General features: G+C 37.3%; 1 protein-coding gene across 2 annotated transcripts in view; it reads right to left on the reverse strand.

The window, feature by feature from the left end:
• Positions 1–24385, reverse strand: part of LOC114135499 (metabotropic glutamate receptor 4-like) — a 186114-nt gene that overhangs the window by 17644 nt on the left and 144085 nt on the right. For both annotated transcript variants that reach the window (XM_028002835.1, XM_028002834.1), the window contains exons 7-9: positions 17580–17780; positions 8949–9085; positions 6797–7732 (exon numbers count right to left, since the gene is read on the reverse strand). In XM_028002835.1, coding sequence (XP_027858636.1) covers positions 6797–7732; positions 8949–9085; positions 17580–17780 — 1274 coding nt within the window. The remainder of the gene's footprint in view (positions 1–6796; positions 7733–8948; positions 9086–17579; positions 17781–24385) is intronic.

The following is a 24385-nucleotide window of genomic DNA, read 5'->3' on the forward strand; positions in this document are numbered from 1 at the left end:
GACCTTGGCCTGAATATCTAGTTTGTTTTTATTATTATTTGTAAGTCTCCAGGGCACTCTCCCCCCAGACCGACTGCATCTCATCAGACGCCAACCAAGGTACTTTGTGAGTCTGTTGGCTGAAGAGCAGACTGGAAGAATGGTGGCAGTATGAAAGAAAGAACAGCTGCAGTGGTCCTCTCCCAGCTGCAGAGAGTATTAACCAGTGTACTGCTCGAGGCTTGGTTTTCTTAAGGATCGACCAGTCAAACAAATCTACTCAAATTAACAAATATAAAGGACACAAGAAACACACACTGAAATCTGTTACTTTATTCACTGGTTATCTGATAGATTGAAAGTGAACATTGAAACATGGACAGTATGGTTAGAATAAATTAAAAAAGGAGCCAACAAATAAATCTGAAGTAAGTCTCAAAACCATTAGAATATCTCTCAAAAATCCGTTTTGTGATATTTGGATTTTATAATGTGCAGATTTTCTCTTCCTAGTGCTAACATTCAAAGCCAGGAGTGTAAGATTATGTGTGACAGAAAATGTCTGTATGAGCTGTTCTGTCCAGTTCCCATGTATGCCAAATAACAGGAACATTGTTATAAATATGCACAAAAGGCTACAAAATTATACCTTTGAAAAGGTTGCACATGAAGCAAGACAACAATGAAACAGACTGGACAATACAAACAGGAAGAACACACCCTCACTATTATTAAAGCCTGCTGTGTATGAACATTGATTCTCTATAAGACTGAGATCAGGGCCGTCCTAAACATTGTCCTTTTGATCCATAAGCTACAATGTTATTAATCTGACACTATGTTTAGGGTTGCTGTTTGTTTGGAAGATCCACTTGTGTGCCAAGTATGACTTTGTGGCTGATGTGTTGGCATGATATGTCAATATAACAAAATGAGGTTCTTTGCTTTTGAGGCCATCCATTTCGTAAAATACACCATACCTTCATGCAACATAACCCCCCAAATACCTAATTTTATATTATCATTGCATGATTTGTATCGGTTAAATTACTGCAAAGGTGTTTGAGTCAGTATATTTCTGTCTGGTATTTCATCAGGTGCGGTAAATGTGCCATTAGAAGAGAAATGCCCATCCCCAGTCTGCCTCATGAGGCTGCATTTGCACGGAGTCCTGTTTTTACTGTCAGGCTAAATTCTATACTCAATCCATTAATTTGTTTTCCCGGATTGCAGTGCACCTGAGCATTCGCTGAGTGGAGATCGTAAACGAGGGCTGCTGTATATCTTCTGTTTCTGTCATCATACCACCATCAGCAGATCATGCTCGAAGCAAAACACGACAGAGACAAAGCAGCTCATAGCATCATTAATCACTGAAGTGCATGCAAGAAAAACAACACAAGTCCATCAGTACTTGTGGTGGAGGTGACTGTTTAGAGAAAGAGCAACCCAACTGGTATTTTAAAAAAGTACTAACTCTCAGTGGAGTTTATTTTCAATCAGTGACCCAGGGAGGACCTTTGCTTCACAGTTTACATTATGAGATTAATTTAAACTATGTAATCTCACTTTGCATTTTAGCCACTGTGATTTTTCTCAGCATGCTATGGAAATGTTCAACAGAAGGGCTTGCTGCATGAGAAGTCACTATAATTGCGCTCTAATTAAGCCAATAAACAAATAGAAGCCTAAGGGGACACAATAATGTGTGCTTCACGGGACAGTGTCATTTATAAAGATCACAATTCTTTGGCCTTGATTTGCTTCACGGCCTGTTCGCGTTATTGGATTGCCCAGAGGTCAGCAGTTGAGGCCCAGAGGGTGTTGCACATTGCACTGTAGGCCTAATGAATGCAAAACTTGCACTGTGTGAAGTCCAGGATGTCACTCAGCTCCTTCTGCTCCATTGCATTAATCTTTATTATTCATTATTAGGCCTGTGGGACATTAGTGCGAATAATGCCGTTATTGTAACAGATGAGAAGAGAGAACTGGCTTTTTTTCATTGCATGAAGCTTCTTGATTCACAAACTTGATTTTCAGTTGTTTTGCCTTTGAATGCAGATGCTGAAGCCTTCAATATACTTCTTAGATAAATCAGCTGAATTTCTACCAAGTTAAAATGCTGTGATTGAAGAATACAGATTTTTCTCTTACGTTTTAAGTGGAAATTGAATTAACAAATCTCGTAGAAATATCTGATCGAAGATTGCCATATAAGCATACATGGAAGCTACTAATGTTGCTGTGCTCTCATGACAATTCACAACCTGGTGTTTTTTTTTCCATTCATATTCCTTTATTTAATCAGGTAAACCCCGTTGAGATCTAGATCTCATTTTCAAGAGGGACCTGAGCGAAAATGCGCATTACCCATCTACATCTATATAAACAGATTTCTGATCCAGGCACCTTTTTGCAAATATGTTTCTCCAGAGAACAAGTTGAGTGCAATAGTTTAAGTTGCTAGAGAGACTTTGTAACATCAACATGTGATGAATCTCAGTGGTCTGCAGTGTTTCAAAATCGCTGTCTAGTATCAGCTTAGCTTGCTTGAAACTTCAACCCAAGTACAAAGTGTTATCTCTAGAGGACAAACAAAGAAAAGAGAGTCGAGTTGAGCTCTACCATGCAGAGACACTGAAAGCACTGGGAATTGGGGGAGTAGTAGCAGGTAGCAGAAATCCACACTGAGTAACACGCACATAGCACACACACACACCGCACAAGCGCACCCCTGTTTGACTTTTTTAGTCTTGCTGAACTCACTGTAACTCCCACTCTTTGTCTGCCTGGTGTGCTAACAGCATTTTTGTTGACAGTGCCAATAGTGTGGTGGAGGCTTCATGAGGGAAATAAATAACACCACTCAATTAATCAGGCCATTCATGCACTGTAATGGCAGGACCTGTTTGTGTGGGCTGATTGAATTCGAACTGAGCCCATTGTGCTGGAGCCTCATTCCAATGCATGGCCATTGTCTGACGCCCCTCCTCTTGCTTCAGTGTTACAGACAGCCACTGATTTAGACTGTTTCTCCAGGTAAGCAGGTGTCACATCTATTCCTGAAGGTAGTATAAAGCCTGATGATGAACCCCCATAGATAGACCAGATGTCCTCATTTGAATGACAGAGAAAGCCTCCTATGGCACTCGTTACATCAATCCCTACACCAGATGACACAGAAATGATAGTGCTTGTAGTGCTGCTGCAGAGAAGCATTATAAACTGGTGATTAGAACGATGAGGCGGTAAGATAAGGTAAATTAGGAAGATGTGAATCATTTTATTGTTCAGAAAGACATGTCGATGTGGGCTGTGAGTCTTTATGGAGCCTGTCATTTATAATGTGATGAAGACAAAGTGTGTTTGCTTTGGCATGTTCCGTCCTTACAGCTAGGGGTGCACAAGTCGATAGGCTAGTAATTGAAATTAAGCAGTATTCCTTTGATTACCAGCAGGTCAAATAATAACTGACCTGCTGGTAATCAGGTCAGATTACCAGCAGGTAATACCTGCAGGTTACCTGCTGGTAATCTGGTCAATAATACTAAAAATATTTTTTTAGTATTATTGCCCAAATAATACTAAAATAATACTGATATGTTGTCCAATTTCATGATACAATATGGTCCAAATAAAATGTTTTGCATCTATTCAATATTTATTTATAGCCTATGATTGTATAAATTTTAGATTTCTAGAAAGTAATACATCAATAATACAATTTTGCAATTGCTATTTGTATAATTTCTATAGGATAGCAGATAAATTGATTATTTGTGTTTGAAGTTGAGTGTAATTTAGAATAAGGAAACAGAACCTGTCTAAATACACCTGCAGCGCTCTTCGCCGCTCACTCGAGGAATCGTTTCAGCCCTAATGTGGAAACAACATGACTGTTTATTCAATATTTTGTACAGGGAATATCAACAGTGATGATAAAGAGAGGAATTGGAGCGAAATTGGTACCGCGGTTGATAAATCTGGTAACTTTCCAGCTATCATTGACCTGCACAGTTACAATATATACAATATATACTTTTGCAAGCCACTGTACAGAGTATTAAAAATTGTGAGCTTTTTTTTTTTGTTCTTCATGCCATATTTATTTTTTTGGTTCCATTTGAACTGGTAACCTTGGTGGTATTAAACATAAGTTATTAAGATAGTTTCTGACGTTAAATGTGGAATACCTTCTTAAGCATAGTTTGACAAGCAGCAACCAATTACTGAGCAAGTTCAATTGAGTTTTTTGATCTTGACACTTAAAATTTGTAGGAACCTGGTTAGATATTGCACATGCTTATTTTCTCTCCAAGGAGAACAGAATAAGGAAAAAATAAACTTTTCCCTAAAGCTAAACTTCCATTTTGTGTTCCATTATGGGTCTTACCTTAAAATTGCTCAGGGCAATGTCAGAACATTTCGAAAATGATAAAAGTAAAACTATCTTCTAGCCATTGTGTACAGTTGTCTACAGAAACTAATAGGTGACAAGCATCTTATATAATTTGGAGCAAGAAAGGGAGAGCAATTTAAATGATCCTTTACCTAGAATTATTTTTGAGGGTTTGGAAATAAGTTTCATCTGATGGATAATGCACAAAACAAAATATAGGACTTCATTAACCCTTCAAAGAGTTTCCCTTCATTTTCTGTTTATCAATTCAAAGCCATGCTGGCTAATGGATTACCTCATCCTCAAAAAAAGCTGTTTCGTCTCTCTGTGACTGTATAATTCTCTTTCATCTTCAGAGAGACTAGATGGAATGATTAAACAAAGAACTCGCTGATATCCATGGCTCCTGTTGACATGCGACTTAAGATGTGCATCACTCGCATTAAAAAATAATGTGGGGCTTAGCACTTGGACTGCTTCCCCTCAGTCATGCCACTTCTGTTATCATGAAGAATGAGAAGTGATGCTGACTCTTTAGTGTATTTATCCAAGATGTATTCAATGGATACATCCATGTTTACATCCATGATGTAACAAAATGTAACAAAATGCCACCAGAATGTAATCAGCTTGCTTGCTGATTTTAAACATTGCCGTTTTTTTTTTTTACAAACTATTTTCAACATTTTGCTCAAAAAATATTTTATGAAGATGGGACTTAGCACTATCAATTTCATTGTAAAACATCATCATTAAAACCAAAGAACACAATAGATAAGACAGGGATAAAGTTGTGGAGAAGTTTAAATCAGGGTTAGATTATAAAATATTATCCCAAGCTTTGAACTTTTCACGGTTCAATCCCTGCAAAAAACTGCAAACCTACAAAGACATGGCTGTCTACCTAGCAGGATGTGGTAGAAGCTTATTATTCAGACAAGCAGCCTGGGTCCACAATAACTAACTCATGAAAAGCTGCAAAGATCCTCAGCTCAGAAAGGAACATTTGTTGACAAGTAAATTATTCATGCCCTCTAGAACGCCAAAATAGAATAAAAAAAATGTCATAAGAAGTCCCCTCGTAAGTTTGCCAAAAGCCATGTCGGAGACACAGTAAACATTTGTGTCTCCAACATTGGCTGTCAACAATAACAAAAGTGATGTTCTTTTATAGAGGACAATGAAACTGATCAGAGTAGATGGGAAGATGTATAGAGCTAAACAGTTATAAAAACTACAATCATTATCACTCCACTTATCAATTATGCAAAGGTTTGTGATGGCTTGTCAGATAATACATTAAAATTTGAAGTCAAAATGTGAAAAAGGTTTAAGAGAAATTTATACTTTTGCATGTCATTATGTCATTATGCTGACTAAAAATGGGATTTCTGATTGCCACATATAGCTTTATTAATTGGCTGGAATTACATACAAACTTTATGCAATGCTTCACATTTTAGAATTTGTTTTTGGTGTTTTTTAAGAAAAGATTGCATACTCTAGGTCTCTCAAGAATGTTTTTTCCCAGAGCTTACTGTCAGAGCCGGTTTTCCAAACCAGCTTTTTGAGGCATTGTTTTGTTAAATCCCAAGAGGAAGGAGGTAAGGATTAATGTGTTGCATCTGTCAGTGTTCATGCCAGTATGAGTCTTTCCATCACCACCGTCCTCTGTTGTAACCACTGAGACCCTTTTGTTACTCTGCCAAAACAACCCTTTCAACTGGATTGACACATTTCTTCTTTGTCATTGTTGTACCCTGTTAGCTTTTTACCCGGACTGTCTCCTCTGAGTGTGAGGTCTACACTCAGCCTTGAGTTTCCCGGGCCTTTTTGAATCCCTTTTGACCTGCGGACTTCCAGAGCTTCCGCTGGATATGATCCAGACTCATGGTTCATGAGGCTGGGCACATTGATTTGGCATGGAAATATGAGAGTGAGCTTGTGTTTGTGAAAACAGCTCATGGCCCTCTAATGCAATGTGGCATACAGCCGTCACATATATATGAGTCACAAGCTTTCGTGCAGCCTTCAGAGTCATTAGAGAATGATTTTGTTTATTACTCTGTTTTCATTTAGTAGCTTGTGCAGTTGAAGTCTAAAAATTTCAGATGACATCCCCTCAAAGTTTTGTTTTAGGATAATTTAAGATTCATTTAGAAAGTTCTTGTTACCATAAAATAAACTGTAACAACATATATGATCGGTAAGATCTCAGAAAAATAAGTATCCCATGTTATCTGTACATTTTGTTGTTTTTTTTTTTACAATTTTTATAGTATATATATATTTATGTATTCAGTATTCTTCTTTTGAGGTTATTTTTTAGATTATTTAATGAATGTCTAAGACTTCCATCACAGTATTGGCTGTTACCAAAAACCTTGACAGAAAATAAGTTGGACTCAAGCTTACCTTTTCTGTTGATTGTGAAGTGCCAAAGAAGATTGGGATGAATGCAAGCCAAATAATGCAGGTTGTGTACATTGTGAAACCAATGGGTTTGGCCTCATTGAATGTCTCAGGTACTCCTCTTGTTTTGATGGCATAGACAGTACAGGTAACCATGAGCAACATACTGTAGCCCAGCAAGCAGATAAGGGATAGGTCAGAGATGTCACACTTGAGCACACCACGAGCCAGCACAGGGTTGGATGTCCTCTGGTCTTCATAGTCGATTATGGCCTTGGAGGGATCCACACCAAACCAGATGCACACCCCGAGCAGCTGCACTGAAGCCAGTGTGAACGTGATGACAAGCTGAGAGGCTGGAGAAATGAACCTGGGTGCACTTACAGACATGGTGCCCTGCTCAAAGATCCGGTAAATACGGTTGGTTTTGGTGAGCAGAGCGGCATAGCTAATGCTCATCCCCAGGCCCAGGAAGATCCGACGGAGGGAACAAATTCCTACGTCAGGGGTAGAAATCATCAAGAATGTTGTGGCATAACAGAGAAAGATTCCAGTTAGCAGCACATAGCTCAGCTCTCTCCCTGATGCCTTCACAATTGGAGTATCATTGTAGCGGACGAACGTGACCACCACAAACAAAGTGGCCATGATGCCAAGGACTGCGATGAGCACAGGGATGACAGCCCAGGGGGAGCTCCACTCCAGCTTAACAATGGGGATTGGAACACAACCTGTGTGATTCTCATTGGGACGCAAATCAAAGCGACACATTTTACATGTGTAGGTGTCTGCCTGATACTGATATCCATCACAACGCTCGCAATGCCAGCAGCAAGGAATGCCCTTCACAATCTTCTTGCGCTCGCCTGGCTGACAGGGCTGACTGCAGATTGAGGTCGGAACCTGACGGACTCCGCCCGGCCACTGCATTGAACGCACCTGCAGAGAAGAGAGGAACAAAAAAAAAGATAGTTGGAAACATAGAGCAAGATAAAAGCTGAGAAGAGTTTCTAACATTGGAGAAGGTGGTTAGTCTCTGTCCTGTAATTAGAGGCATATGGAGGTTGTGAGGCTTTATTGATCCAGAAAGACCCTGAGAACTTTGCAGACCAAGGAGAATCTAGAAGGCAGTTACTTAATGTTCGAGTGTTTGACCTTCGGCTGCTGTAAACTTAGTTGTGAGTATTTATTTTAGGAGTAAGTGGAAAAGGTCAGACTAGGCTTCACATCAGCATTTGCTCTAGATTCAGCAAAATGTTTCAGTGGAAGGTGAAATTATCTGAAGGACAAAACGTTAGATGAAAAAGAAAACCTGTTGTTTTCTCCACAGGGATTTGACAACAGTGCCTCTCTTTTTTTTGAGGTTTATAGAGAAAATAACTGTGTAAAAAATCAATCAGAGAAATAAAACACAAATTTTGTTTCCAGATATTGCTCTCCTTTGTGGATTTCCTCTTTTGCAAACATGCTTAAAAAGAAGAATTAAATCCCTGATTTCAGACGAGGACTTTCCTCTTTACTGTTATCAGTTTTATTCAATTGTGGCTGTTTGTTCAAAGCCGGTAAATTTCTCTTTAAATGTGCATTTAATTAAGACCTCAAAGAACACTAATTAAATACTGCCTTAAGAATCAGTACAGCCAAGTAGCACAGCAGGTACCAGCTTCAAACCTCAAAGTATTTCTTTTCTCTACAACATGTCAGCGAGTAAGAAATAAAAAATAAAAAAATCTCTTAAGCTGCTGTTCAGTTGCCCTCCTGCCTGTTAAAGTCCCTTTCCTTTGCTTTTAAAAAACATTAACATTTCCATTTCTATTTGTAAATCACTGTTATTTTATGACATTGTCTCCCCACAATGTTCTTGTTTTTTAAGTCACTGAATGCGTCTGGAGAGATTTTATTAAATATGTCTGTCCTTAAGCCCTTACGGCTCTCTTTTCATCACTGTCTGCCCAGTTAATCATTCAAAGCCCCCTCTGGATATTTATACCTTTGAAGATGGGACTTAGCACTATCAAATGATTTGGGAGCAGTTCTAACAAGCTGTTTCAGTGCTAAAAAAATGTTTTTTATAGATTTTCATTAGAAACACAGACACAAACGTTCCGCAGAGTGTAAGTGAAGAATAAATTGAAGGGGAAAGAAAAGTACTTACATTCAGATGTAGCTGGTCTGTCCAGTGACCAATGACTTTGTATTCAGGTGTTCGGTTTCTGATCTGATATTGGTAGATCTCGTAGCGTCCCGGGGCATCTCCATTTTCATTGAAGAGCACTGGGTTGCCAGCTATGCCTAGATGAGAGAAAGACAGTTATAATTTACAACCCATTTGTTGGTTTCTGTGTACTGAGCAGTGATCTGTGAAAGGAAGACGTGCCATTGCTCTTGTTACACCAGTTGTCATTCTACTACATTAGAACATAATCTGAATCTGAAAGGTTTTCCAACAAATGTGGATATGACTATTGAGCACTCTTGGTGCAAAAAAGTCTTTCCTTTTAAGACCTTAAACACAATCCTGACTTTCATTTTTACCTTATTTATGTTGGAAAGCAGAATGTGATGCTGTGTAGGAGATAGCACATTAACTGTTGGAAAAAAAAAACTTTTACTGCAGCCACAATTTATCTAGCCTGGCTCTATATTTCTATATCACAGCCCATGTCTCCAATCAGTGCAGTGACTGAAAGGTCTGTTCCATTGTGCAAACTGATACGTAGCTGTTTCTGTCAACTGAAAGGTCACTCCGAAAATGTCTTTCGGGTTAGGTAGAACTGTGAAAGGAGACAAAAACTGCTGTAAATGAAGAAACAACCGTGAGAAAACTGACATAATGTTTAAGATCATATATATTGATAAAATATAATAAACAGTGTTTTTAGAATTTAGTAGATTATATGAATAAGGCCTAGTCAGTGGAAAAAATTACTTTATTTTAACAATGATCTTACTTCCTTATTTTAAGACTGTCAAATTGTCTTATGTATAGCTTTGACATTCTTAAAGCTATACATAACAAAATATTTTACCACATTTAAGGCAATACATAATTATGAGTCACAATAAACAATAACCAAGTTCTCTACCAGAATCTGGAGGAGAACTTTATACATAGTTCTCAGAGGAAAAACACAGAAACTTCTTTTCACTTCTGCTTTTAACAACTACCTGACTTCAGGCACCCCCTCCTTCTGTTTTAGGCCACTGATGTGTCATTATTAAGTGTCCCAAACACAATGCACATCCTGTTTAAGACCAGGCGGATAAACATGTTCACTTGCAGCCAAAGTATTTCTGCTGATGAGCATTGTTTTTCCTGCTCTTTGTTTCGACTCCGGAGAATACTGCCCTAATCCATATCTCGATGAGTCAGCCCTACTGGATTACAAGCATTACTGTTTTACCCAGTCTCTGCCTATGTGACAATACCGCCCACACTAAAGCATTGAGTGATCACTGCAGGATTACAGTGACTTTATCAAGCTGAGGGGAAACATGTCTGCATAAACACATTAAGCTATTACCCCACTTCTAAACAGTCACATGCTTTGTCAAAGATTTTAATAGTGATGTGCTTTTTTTCCTCAAACTTCCATGGTTGCAAAGGGATTTTATGGTTTATCTTCAGATCTCAAACTAGAGCCTTGAAGTCTTTGAGTTAACCCATCTCCTCAAGTCTTTCTGGACACAACTGCACCAAAAGAGGAAAAAAAAACTTAGAAATTCAGTTAAAGCTGTCTTCTTCTCCAACTACAACTTTAAGCCACCAAATATGTATATTTATAATTTACAAACATTAAATATGTAAAAGCTTTGAAGTAACAAAGAAGCAGATATTTTCTAAAATATTTTTTGTTTGTTTTTCTTATGTGCAACAAGGTATTTCCATTTATGTCAAAAAATACTTTACAATTCTATAATCATTGGCATAGAAGAAAAAAAAGGAAAATATTTGTCTTATTTCCTCTGCTTTTTGTAGTAACATATAAGAAGAGAAGTCAGAAGAAAGAGAAACGCTGTTGTAGACAGCATGGCCAGTATTTGAGTTAATGATGAGAAATTAAGGCTGTCATTTTCCATAAAGTGCTTGTCTAAACAGTCCACTCAAAAGTTAGAGGCATAATGAGTTCCACTCAGGCCCCTGCCACTACTGCGCTCTCCTGTGCATAACCTGGGGTCACACATATGTACTATGGGCCACTCATCTGCTCTTTTATTTTGTGCTCTTAAAGAAACAGCTGGGGTTAATGAAGTGCATGTAATTATATGTAATATTTAATGATGGTGGCCCTCTCTCGTCTTCACCACTGTATACATACACTCTCTAATTATTACTGGGGGAAATAATTAATCCAACCTGTGCTTTTCCTGCATCATTAAACAACCAAAACAATTTGGTGATTGACAAATACATGACTACTAATCATTAAGCTCTAATAACCTATGTGCAGAATTTGCGTAAACCCCACTTCACATTTTAAGAGTCTATAATGTTTCTTCGCTTCATCTGCCTTCTACAATTTTGTTGTAAGTTGTGAATATGTTGTTGATGTAAAGAAGACTTTGAAGAAGAATTTGAATTTTTTTCTCCCCTATCTCCTAAAAAAAATAAAAATTGTAGAGTCCACAAAGAATAGAAGGGCCTTGCAAAACATTCACAGTTATTAAATTTTCACATTTTGTTGCAATATAATTAGTGTTCAAAGTGTAACTATCCCCTGTGTGAAACAGGAAAATTCTTTTGAAACTTTTGAATAATTCAAACAAAGCAGGTGGCGCCAACTGAGAGTGTGGGGCACAGCCAAGTGCAGGAATGAGCGGAGGGGATGTAGCAGTGGTCAGCATGAAAGAAACACTGCTGCCTGCTTGGCACTTTATCAGTCTATTTTTAGGCCCCTCTAGCAACTTTTCAAAAAAGCGATGAGCAACAACTGTATTACGGTTTTTTTTTCTGTATTTTTGGAGACTCTTATGGTGACATGTGAAGCACCAATTGCTCTGCAACTCTGCTGCAGTACCACTCTGTTTTGAGTGCTAACATGGGCCTCTCCCTCTTCCTAAGCACTGTAAACAGTGTCACAAAGTTTTCCGTTATGCAGCATACCGCCAGCAGTCAGAGCAGAGGAGATTCCTTCCACTCCATTTATGCTTTATTACCTTTAAGGAAAATCAATCAAAATTAAGTCAATCCATTGCTTTCAGAAGGGACCTACTTAGTAGAGTAGTGGTGTGTAATTTAATTTACCTATAAATTTTGTTGTTCTGGGAAGGCTTCAACGGTTTGTTAGAGAATAAATGAATGATTAATGTACTTTATTAATCCCAGAGGGAAATTCACATTTCAGTATAACCTGTCCAAAGAATAAACACAAACTTTGTACATGACATGATAGACAGGTGTCTAAGGCTGCAGCCCTGGTTGGGAGGGGGGTACCACCCTTTTGTTAGATGAAAATGGCAACATTAGGTAGGATGAGGGGGAAAAACAATCATAAAATATATGACCTCCTAATGTTTGAAAATCTTATTCTGGAAAAACAGAGGCACTAGTGGACAACTGCAAACCTAACAAGATATATCTATCTAGCTAAACTGACAGGCTGGGAAAGTACAGCATTGATGAGAAAAGCAGCCAATAAGAAGCCCGTGGGAACTGTCTAGTTTCATGTCTCCAGTGAGAGAATCTGTCGACAGGAGAACTATTGGTTGTCAAAAATGTTGCCTTTAAGAGAGACAAAAAGAAAGCCATTGTTGAAAGAAAGACAAAGGAAGTCCTTTTTGTAGTTTGCCAAAAGCAATGTAGGCAACACAACCAACATGAGAGGCGTAATATTCTGGTCAGATGAGTCCAAGATTGAACTCTTTGGCTCATATGCAAATTCTGCATGTGGAGGAAAACTAATACTGTGCATAATCGCCATTCCCCCTGTAATATATGGGGATGAGTGCATCATCTTGCAAAGCTGTTTTTTATGACACTTCTTTATAGCAAAATAAGTGTTTGCTATAATTTTTTTATTTTTACTTGTAAACATTTTAAAACACCTTGTGAACATATATATTTTTTCTGCTTCAAAATTATAAGGCAAACCTGTGTAGGTCTATCATAAATATACCAATAAAATACATAGAAATCTGTAATGTAGAGAAAATAAAGATCTGAATATTCCATGACTTTGTCTATATCTAGAACCAAAATAAATGCATGTGTCAAACTCATGACTGACTAACACACTCATATACAGACTCTGTTGAATTATCACAAACATGTCAGCTGGAACAATCCCTTTAGCTACACAACAGCTAACACCAAAATATTTTAGAGAGTGAGGGACGTGTAAAAGAAGGAGCTCTAAAAGATTTCTTTTATTGCAGACACTGTGACGTACGTCCTCAGTGAGAACAAAAGTGGATAAGGTACTGATTTTTTGGTGTGTGATGGAAGGAACACCACCCTTTCTATGATGTGATTGCCAGAGACATAAACGCTGACAGAAAGGTTCATTCAGCTGTGGCCCAATAAAATTTGAACAACTACCAGACATTCACTGAGGGAAGGATGGTCTAAATGTGGTTGTTCTGTTGTTTTTGTGGCCATGGCTTAGGTTGCTCCAAAGAAAAGCTGCAGCTCAGGACAGAAAATGTCTCCACAATTGCAGGCACATACAGTATGTGACAATGCTGTACAATCACAGTTGAAAAAAAAATATGATTTTTGCTTTTTTCTTAAGGGTTTCAGTATGAGCCAGCTTGATCCTGGCAGATATTATGTGAATAATATCCATTTGTTTCTTCATCCAACCAGCTGTTTGTGTAGTTTCAATAGATGCAGTTCAAACAAATCTTTTTGCAGATGTCAGCGAAAAACTGTGACATAAAACATAACAATACATCACTCTCATTGCTTGTAAATTATTCATCACAACAAAAGGAAAATAACTGACCTACTTTTGTAAGCATTTTTTTCGATTGCTGATTTGAGAGAAAAAAAGGCAGAACAACAATTTGTTTCCTGAAGTGTAACACATAATTTACACAACACAAAGATAAATATCATCTTTGAAAATGTGACACGTAGCAAATCTACTCTCAGCAGTTTGCTGGTTTATGGATCCACGCCAGATCGATATACAGCTGTGAGCTGATGCAATTATATGGAGTGTCGTGTAACCTCAAAGCAACCCTCCTGGACAGTGTGTGTGAATAGTGTCTGCCTGGTAGAAACAAAAATCAACCAAAAAGTGCTTACTGCACAAGAGCTTCATGTTACTGCTTGCAGGCATCTTAAAAAAAAAAAAAAAAACCTGTAGGAAACACAACACCACCTCCTGGTCTCCACATTGTACAAACTGCTTTGAATGAACCTACATGTCATGCAACACCTGTGTTCTAAAATAAAAATTTTAATTTTTCATTCAGTTACTGTTTCTTTTATTTATTTTATTTGTGTCAAAATATTTCAGAACTCTTGTGATTCGATCTGAACGTGCAGATCTCACAGGAGTACTTTAGATAAAAATCAAGTATACACCACTAATCTAAACACCTACTTATCAAAATGCTTGTCTAGGACTAACAGGAGAACACAGAAGCTGTTGTATGGCATTAATACAACAATGAGGCATGTTGTGAACAACATCCCACCTCCAGTTTTTTCCTGCTCTGTGCTGTGGGACTCTGAGCTGCTCAGCTGGTACATCTGGGACATTAAGGGGATCTCAATAGTTTATTTTGAAGGACACTATTTACTCTGTGTGATTTTTTTCTCACCAAGCTCATACAGCTAAGTCACATGTGATGGTACGAAATCAACCTATATTGAATATTATTTCAGAAATACATCAATTACCATACTAATTGACAAATATAAAATGCTTTACCATTCACAAAATGAATTTATTTTGCAATTTTCATGTGTTAGTATGATATTTCCTTTGTGATAATGCAAGTAATTCATAACTCATTCAATTTAGGTCTGTGGTGAAATCATTGCTCAACAGGCTTGAAAATAAAACTTAAAAATCAAAATTAATTTCTGCTTGTGAAACAGGATCACATTGGAAGATGTCTCTAATTGGCAGTAACCTGTGTTATGCTTGAGCAGCAGCAGCTGGATGAGTCCAGGTGACATCAAGTATTATTATTTTAAACAAGAAAAATTACATGAAAATGTCTGATATATGAAAGCATTTATTACCATAATAAAGTGTGCCTGATCTTTTGTAATGTGAAAGACAGCACAATGACTCACTCAGTTATTTGAAGGAAAATGTTTCCCTTCACCTCTCAAATGTGAATTAAACATTGAACTGACATTCTGTAATAAGTAGATATTAGAATGACAAATTAGCTTGAAGAGCAGGAGTTCAAATGAATAATTTATCTGTATAAACAGTGCATACTCAAGTCTCTGTAAGGAATTTTAATTGTCTTGAGTCCCGTAGCATTATAAAACAGTGTCTACATAATGGAACTCTGGATCAGTGCGTTTTGTGTGAAAGCAGTCAATTATTAACATGCCAGTCATGAAAGTGAACTTGACTGATAAGTGGGTATAATGTAATGCTGCAGGAAGGGAGGGAAATTAGGCCAAAAAATAAAGGGAATGAAGTCAGTAGAGTTGTACATTGGTGCTTGTGTCTGCTGGAGGAGAAGGTTAGTAAACTGTGTGCTTGTGAAAGGATATCGTTTCCAACAATGTCACCATAAAGTAGATTATATGAAGCACTTCAAACAGCTGAAATAATAGATTTTTTTTCAACTGGTTTCTTCCCATGTACAGACTCAAGGCCTTGTTTTTCAGGAAGCTATGATAAATTATATTACTTCTAAACTTTACTCTCAAGAACAGGACAGTCTAGAACCTGTGATGGAAATCTGCTTGTGAATTTTTATGAATAAGGTCAAGCAAAACATTCAAAATCTGGCATCTTTTATCCATTAAATGAAAGGGTTTTGAATATGGATTTTCTTTTCATCACCAATAGCCTTCATAATGACAAGCTACAGTGCTTTATGAAGTTACAACTAAGTGAATTTATATTTTACCCAGTTTTTGATAGTCTTTGGTTGCAAAAATTCATTTTAATTTACGTTTGCAGTTTGTGAATCTAATACTAGAAGTTAGACTTTTCTTTCCAGCTATATGAGGCCAGTGGGCTATAAACAAAGTTCTTTGAGCCATCAAGCATCTTAACAATTGCCTTTGGAGCTAAACATAAAATGTTTGCCAGAGGTTGAATCTTAATCCAAATTAGTTGACTTTTTCATTCACAATGCATCAAGGGTGACATTTTAAAATGGATAATCATGAAATTCAGCCATGACTTTCATGGTGCCCGACTGAGTAACTCCTGGTAATTCTTTATACAGAGCGATTTCATCTAACACTTTCATCATGTCAAGGTTAACATAATAAGACCTCCCTGGCTTAATATGTGTATGTTGCAATTCCTATCCGGAAGCGGGTCTTAGCTTTATTTGGGTATATACGGTAGGGTTATCACAAACACCATCTTTTTTTTTATCTGAAATTAGAACATACAGTATTTATGGAAACACAATGATATTGACCAAAATGTGTAAAAACTAGGTCTACTCTGGGATTGTGATTGTGTTCTAAATGTAAGTGCTTAAATTTAGGCAGAATATATTATTGATATTAAAATAGTACTTAACTCAATGTGGTAACACTTGCCAGAGACTTTGAGGATTTTTTTTTTTTCATGTAAACAGTCATCGACTCAAGAAGAAAATCCAATAAGGTCATAAATGCACCAGCTGGTTCACATTACACTAACTCCTGCGCTGTGTTTTCTAGGAAGTGTGATAATACACTAACTTGTTTTCTTAGATCATTTTAAATGTTTACATTTGAGACAGTGGCAGCTTTTACACCAAGAGGTTCTGACTAATTAATATGAAAACTCTAATAGACAGCCCTGAAATTCTTGATGCAGTGGTACTTTGCTTTACATCATGACACATATTTGACAGTCATAGTGGCAGTGTGTAGAGAATCTGAACAGCTTTATCAAAGGAAGTCTGAAAATGAGAGAAAAAAAAACTGTGAAGAAACCAGAAAAAGCACTAAAATTGTTATTACTCGCTGGAGAAAGTTCAGAAAAAACAGGTTGCAAGGCACATGGTGACTTAACCTGGTTTCCATCAGCATAGTAAATAACAGCTTGCTTTCTCTGGGTTTGCGTTTCTTAGGTTTTGCTGCTTTTCCAAGGATCTCTAATCAGACAATCATGATCATCTTGAGATAATTTCACCTACTTGTTTCAAATCAAGGAAGTTTTTGAGCAAGCAGGATATTAATTTGTGTGAATCAATAGGTTGGAGATCACAGACAGGAATTATACAAATATTTGGCTCTATAGCACTGCTGCTTCAGTTATTTGTAACTGCAAAATTGTACTCCAAGCAATTTTGAAAACCTTCAGTAGTTTTCTTGTTTCAGCTTGCAATGTTGCAATATGTTTTACCTAAATTTTATGAAATATGTATTGGTTTCACTCATTTACCGCTTTCACGTTAAATGAAAAAAGTATTTTAGGTGACTATTTATAGGTATGTGATTGTTTGCCAATATGTGCCAATATATAAAATAAACATGTTTATGAGTTTGGCTTTGAAAATGCAGAATTAAGATATGAAAAAGCGTTTCAGCAAATATTGTTTACATGTTAGAATTGGTCATAGAACAAAATGAAAAAAAGATTTTTTCTTTTTCATTGTTGTCGTTGAGCAGAGAAAGACATTTTTGTTTGAAGGAACTGACCTGAGAAGTTTAGCCGACGAATATGCTTGAGGAGATGGGTACCATTAATGGGATCCATTTTTGTGCAGAGACCCACCTTCCCAGGGCAGAGTTCTTTGTGCATGTTGTGCAAGCCATGAGCCATCGAATATACAGCGTCTATAACAAACTGAACCTTTCCTTCTTGCTCAAAATCCGAGTCCTTTCCTATTCGCTCCTGATCTGTAAGACACAAGGACATTTGCAAATTCAAACCATTTATTCCAGTATCTACAGTCATGTTTGATTCATGTTGGATTTGTTTTCAATTACTTATTTGAAGTATTTTTCATCTTGGTGTTGTTTTCCTAGGGAGGACTGACAGCACAAAATACAATTTTGATCATATTTAAACATATAGTGGATTTTCTCCTGTCTCCTAGAGCCAAAAGTATACATCCAGTTTTACATATATGCATAAGTCTATCTCTCACTCTCTCTCTCTCTGTCAAAATTAAAATGACATAAAACATAAAATTTTAAAATTAGAATTGAAATACACAGTTACAAAAGAAAAAAAAGAGACCTCATGAAATCTGAAATGAACCCTGTTTCAAGATGCAAATTTTGTGCAATAATAGGAAGGAAAATGTTCATCTTGAGACTTGTTTACTCAGCAACTTAACGATGCTCTTCAAGTGTGCCAACATTTGGTAAAACTTCTCTTTTAACTCATTGTAGAGCAGCTCAAGTTGGACTAATCTGGGCAAGCTATTTGGAATGAACCACCTGTATGAAGGATGTGGCTATAATCCAAAAGACGTAGAAGAAAATGTATTTCTCCTCTGTGAGTCCTATTCTTTCACCACTGAATGGGTTCTGCCTCTTGCAATTAGCTAGAAGGTAAACATTGGGATCACTGCAGAGGAGCAAATCAATTTTAATATCTGGAGGGAAAGTTTTTCCTCTTCTGGGAAATCTCATCAATTAAAAAAAAAACTAAAACTAATTCCCTCTTAGCTTCTCTGTAACCATTGAATATTGGGCTGACATTCTTTTGCCATTAACTATTAACATCATGTCATGTGGCGTCAGCAGGTTAAATAACCTCATGTTAGTTCAAATTTGAGTGAATTCTGACCTGGCAGGTTCCAATTAAGCACAGACTAAAAGTAGAAATGGAGCCATGCATCCTTAGGACAGGGATAATCCCCTTATAGTCTCAATGTAATAACTGGTGATAAGAGTTGATTAATGTTTTGGCCAAGTTGTTCCATAGCTTTTGTGATTGTTAATTGCTGGAAGAAGGTAATGCTGGTGAAGAAGACACAATATGTCAATCCTAACTCACCCTTTCTCTCCCTAAGCCTCAAATCATGAAGCATTCACATTGTAACTCTGCTGTGCATAAGAGATTATAAACAAACAAAAAATAATAATAAATCAGGTGTGTTCAATTCAGATTAACAATAGACTAATTACTGTGGATGAGCTAATGATAGAGCAGCATAAAACTGCTAAATGGAATCCAATTAGGCTTTGCAAGTTAATAAGACTCTAACAAGGGATATGCTGCTAAAATTCCTGCAATTATGATTGTAATGTTCGGCAAAAAAGACCAACTGTTTAATGCTGTGCAACTGAATTGTCATTGGAATATTTACAAAAACTGTTAAGTGAAACCAACAGTGATTAAAATAGTTTCCTATCTGAGTGTGTTAAATATGACACAATTTAAAATAACAAAGTACCTTGATAAAATGTTAACATATCAAAGAAGAAGCTTATATTATATAGAAAATTATGTAATAAAAGCTTATATCTATTTTCTGATGTAATTATTAATAAACATAAATTGCTTGATAAATGAATTCATTTGACAGATATTGCATCCAACAATTAGAAAATAAGAACTCTTGCACTGTATTTGATTATACAGTGTAACATAAATTAATATATATTTATACAGGAGGGGAGGTGGAGCCTGGCGGGCAGCTTCTCTCCTAATGGTCAACATCAAGATCCAAGCTCTGTGTGCTGAGCCTGAGAAAGGCAGGCTTTCAGAGCTGCTTTCTGAAGTTTGCAAAGCAGGCATTAACACAGCACAGCAGTCTGATTTGAAAGAGGCTGCCCATAGATTGGAAGAGTTAGAGGAAAGTGAGTTTTGTGAATGTACAAATGTATCCCTCAGACAATCTCAGAAAAATGTTACACTTTATATGTTTAAAAACAACATTTTGGTTTATTTTGAAGAATTCTTCTCCATTCAGTAGTAATCGTAAAGAGAGACTGGCTCATGGTGTAAATAATATCATTCCGTAACAAAGCATTTCGTAGCAGATTTGTTATTATCATTCAACAGACCCTTTCCTATTGTTCAGGCGATTTTCATTGGCCACTTTAATCTGAGAGAGTCCTGGACCCTGAATCTGAGAAGGTTGCTTTCTGTCAGCTGTCTTTCATTCCCGGTGTCTCCAGCTCCTCGCTTCACACCAGAGGGGGTTTAATGTCCCCTATTATCTCATGAGCTTTTGAAATGCATGAATTATTGTTGGAGGTTACGACTCGGTAATTAGGAGCCACAGGCCCCTGATTGGACAGAGATTGCCACAGTTTTGGCCGCCACACTGATGCCATGGGGAATCCTGTGAGCTACAGTGGGTGTGAGAGTGATATTTCCCTTGGAGGCTTGGCAGGCCACCCACACTAACTTTCTGTTGTGTATTTTCCATAAGACCATTTTCCTTTTTTTCCCCCCCTGTTTCTCTCTTTAGCTCCCTCTCATCAGCATTTTGGCTCTCTTACACACATTTCCCCGGCTGGCATTTCAGAGAAACCCTTTTAGATTACATAAAACGCAGGCAAAGTGTGGGTGTTCTCCACTGAGAAGTCACACGAGACTTCATGTGACAGAGAGTGTGGGCTAAAGACTTTTGACCTTTTTATTCAGCTTGTGATGAGCCAGAGGCAAGCTAGTCTTTCCCTGCCAAGACAGTTGTGTATCCTCTCTAATAAATCTGACACTACTGCTACATGTCCCACATGTACCTTTTTAAAATCCTATATTTTTCCTTTGAATCTTCTATGTGGAAATTTATATATGGTGTGAAAAATAAGATCTATCTATCTACAGTATATAAATCATTTGTATTGCTGAGCAGCTTAAGCCTCACTTCGATGAAAAGTCTCAATGGAAATACAAATATTACTTTAATGGTAAATCACATGTTTTCAGGAAGATTTAAGTTACTGATGTTTATATTTGAAAAGCTAAAAAAACATATATATACTTTTTTGCTTTGGTGTATTGGCATATACATTTGATTACACTAAATCATAAAAAAACTATGTAATTAATTTATTTTAGAGCTTCCAGTTGCTAAGACAGTTGTATGAAACTACAAGCTATCCTCCATGGTGGTCTGATTTCAGTATTTTTCCTTAGCTAAATAGCATTTTCATACGTTCATTATTTTTGTTCATGAATGTTCAAACAGATTAGAAAGTTTTTCTGTGCTGAGTTGCTGGTCATCATTTGGTCACTTTATGTTAAAAGATGTTTTTTGGGATGCAAACTTTACTGCTGGTAAACATTGGGTCCTTCCAGAACTAAATAATATTATATGTATTATTTATATTGGACATATAGTATTTAAATCTTTCTTTTATGTATTCCTGAATAGATACATTTGAACAAATTGGGGAATAAGCAAAAATATTTTCTGTAAGTGGAATCAAAGAATTTGGTTGGGCGGTATGTCTTCAGATTTTAACCTGCAACCTTTTTGGTATTAAAATGCTGAAATCATTCTCAGTACATAATGTCCAAGAGTTCATGCTAGCTAAAATTGTCCCTGAGTTACAGCTTGCTATTTGTCTGAGGAGCTGAATTTAGCATACGGCTTGATCCCTCTGAATTAGCTGATAAAAAAGGTCTGACTTACTGAATCGTCATGGTGATAGTTTTGAATCAGATACCAACTTTCCCTTTGTTTTTACACATGAAAGAGTTGTATGCACTTTTTAGGACGGCCTTTTAGTATAATAAGTGGAGGGTTGTCAAACAGTATTTCAAATGTCATACATGTCTTGTTTATAATCACATTTTTGTTCCATTTCCATTCCATTTAAATTATTATTTTTATTTTATTTTTTTAAACCAACATATCTCCCCCTGATTTTTATGGTATAATTTTTACCCAGAGCAAGACAACAAAAACCTACAGCCTCTTTAATTTGAAGATTTTACTATTTAGCACATTTAGCACGTTTTTATGCTTATGCCAGTTCTTAAAATTAAGTGAAGACAGAGTCATAGTAGCAACATGTGACAGTTATTGCCCCTTTTTATTTGAATGATGAAAAAACTAATTCCAAATGCAGAAGCACAGTTTGAAAACATAGAGACACCTTTGATTCTAATTAAGTGGGTAAGAAGAAGCTGCCTGCCAGTTATTGGTTTCACCTTATTAACTGATCATTAGTGTAAACTTGTTAGACTAATTATATAGATTGGTGTGGGTTAACACAAATACATCTTTTAAAAAAGCATCTACTGAACAATATCAATCTGGGAAGAGAGTATCATTTGATTGGAATTTCATTTTCTTTTTTAAAACAGGATATCACTTAAGTCAATTACCAATATTTTCAGAAGCCAGTACATGTGTATGAATATAATGAGACAAAATCCTGTAAAATATTCTTTGTATTAATTCTTAATTTAAAACAATGATGAAGACATAGTCTTGTAACTTACTCCACTCCTCAGAGATCATGGAGGGATCCAACAGGGCTCGGCTAAGTCATACAAACTGGCTAGCCCTACTGGCTACTGTGCAGTCTTTGGAAACAAGCCGGACTACACAAAATAAGTTTTCTGAACTTTGAAAAAAGGATCAATAGCTAAATCCTATCCAGTCTGATCAGCTATTTCACTATGAAGCACATAACATCATGGATAGGCTGAGTTTATGTAATGATGCCTGTCGCCATGTTGTTGTGGTCTACGCCCATTACTGGTGACGTTTATTATTATCAAGTGTCTGCCTTTCTGTCTACACAGGAAATTTGGGGATTCCTTCTATCCTTTCTCATGGTGTCTTCTGTCTGTTGCCATCTGGAAAAAGACTCCACAGTCTCTGGGCCAGAACCAGCATTCTTAGCAAAAGCTTTATCCAGAACTCTGTCAGAAATTTCAGCTCTCTCTCTGTTATGCCTTCCCATCTTGTCCTACTGCCCTACACATTTGAACTTTGGGCTCTTACTCCTTTGCTCATCTCTCTGTTTCCCCCTCAACAACAGGCCCCTGGCTTTCACAGGAGTCATTCAGTAATACGCATACACACAAACTGAACTCGGAGACCACACTTTCTACTTTATGCAACGTTGGACTCTCTTCTCCTCCTCTTGTGCTGTTCATCACTTTAAACTGACAGATGCCTTAAGTTACTGGTATGTTATACTTGAATCTTGTGTTCTTCTGTGGGTCTCAGAACCGCTGTGCAATGATCCAGATCCAGATTCAAATGAAAGTATATTCTGCATTTCATTTGGAAATTAAGATCCCAGTATGTGAAGAAAGACTGGAGAAGAACAGAATCCATGTTGCTAGAAGTCCAGTGTAAAGTTTGTACAGTCTGATGGTTTTGGGTGTCACATCATCTGCTGGTGTTGGTCCACTGTGTTTTCTGACGTCTACAATCAACACAGCCATCTGGCAGGAAATTCTAGAGCACTTCATGCTTCCTTCTGCTGACAAGCTGTTTGAAGATGCTGTTTTTATTTTTCAGCAGGACTTGGCATCTGCCCACACTGCCAAAGATACTGAAACCTGGTTCAATGACATTGCTGTTCCTGATTGGCCAGCAAACTTCCCTGACCTGAACCCCATAGAAAATCTATGGGCTGTTGTCAAGAGGAAGATGAGAGATACCAGATCCAACGAGGCAGATGACCTGAAAGCAGCTATGAAAGCAATCCAGGCTTCCATTACACCACAGGGTGATAGCCTCTATGTCACTGACTTGGGTGCAACATACTAATAATTTAATGATTTACATAAGTTAATATTAGAGCATGCTTGCAAAAAACACCAGGTGCATTTTACTACCCTGATTTGCTGCAAAAACTTACATTTCAGTATCTCTGTTAAATAGATAAACCATGTTATGTGCTGAATTTCATTTTTACAATACAAAAGAAAATCCTCCTGTTACAAATCCGACAAGCTTTCCAAAATATTTCCTATCTCTTGCCCACTGCATTCTGGGAAACATTCCAGCCACCCTGCAAGGCTCTTCAGGATAAGCGGTTTAAAAAATAGATGGTTGGATGGAAAAGCACATGTTCGCTTTGTCTGTGTTGCTTTGTTTTCTGCAGCTCTCCCACATCATTAATGCACCGGCAAAGCAGAGTCCACAGTTTGACTGGTTTCAGTTCCACCTAATTTCTGCTCTCTGCATTAATCAATATCAGTTTTACCTCTTATTCACGTAGGGAAAGGAACAGCTTTCCCCTTCTTTGCATAGTGAGTCATGCGCATCTACATTGATCATGCTAAGAAGCAGAGTTACCTCCTCCGGACACAGATAACTCTGCAGGATAGGGCATGTGGCTCTTGCCCAGCTGCCTCAGGGACACTGCAGCGCTCTTCATCTCAGCAGAAACAACACATATGCTACAAAAGAAATCTGACTCATTCTCATTGCCCCAAAATCAAGCAAATAGGGAAACTCGGCATTAGAAGATCTGTATTGTGTGGGGTGAGCATTTGGCATTTCTAAAGAGTCTTTAACCTTCTCACCAAACAACTTGATGAAGTGGAAACGCCTAAATTATTGCTTTGC

The sequence above is a fragment of the Xiphophorus couchianus genome, chromosome 20 (genome assembly GCF_001444195.1).
Source record: "Xiphophorus couchianus chromosome 20, X_couchianus-1.0, whole genome shotgun sequence".
NCBI lineage: Eukaryota > Metazoa > Chordata > Actinopteri > Cyprinodontiformes > Poeciliidae > Xiphophorus > Xiphophorus couchianus.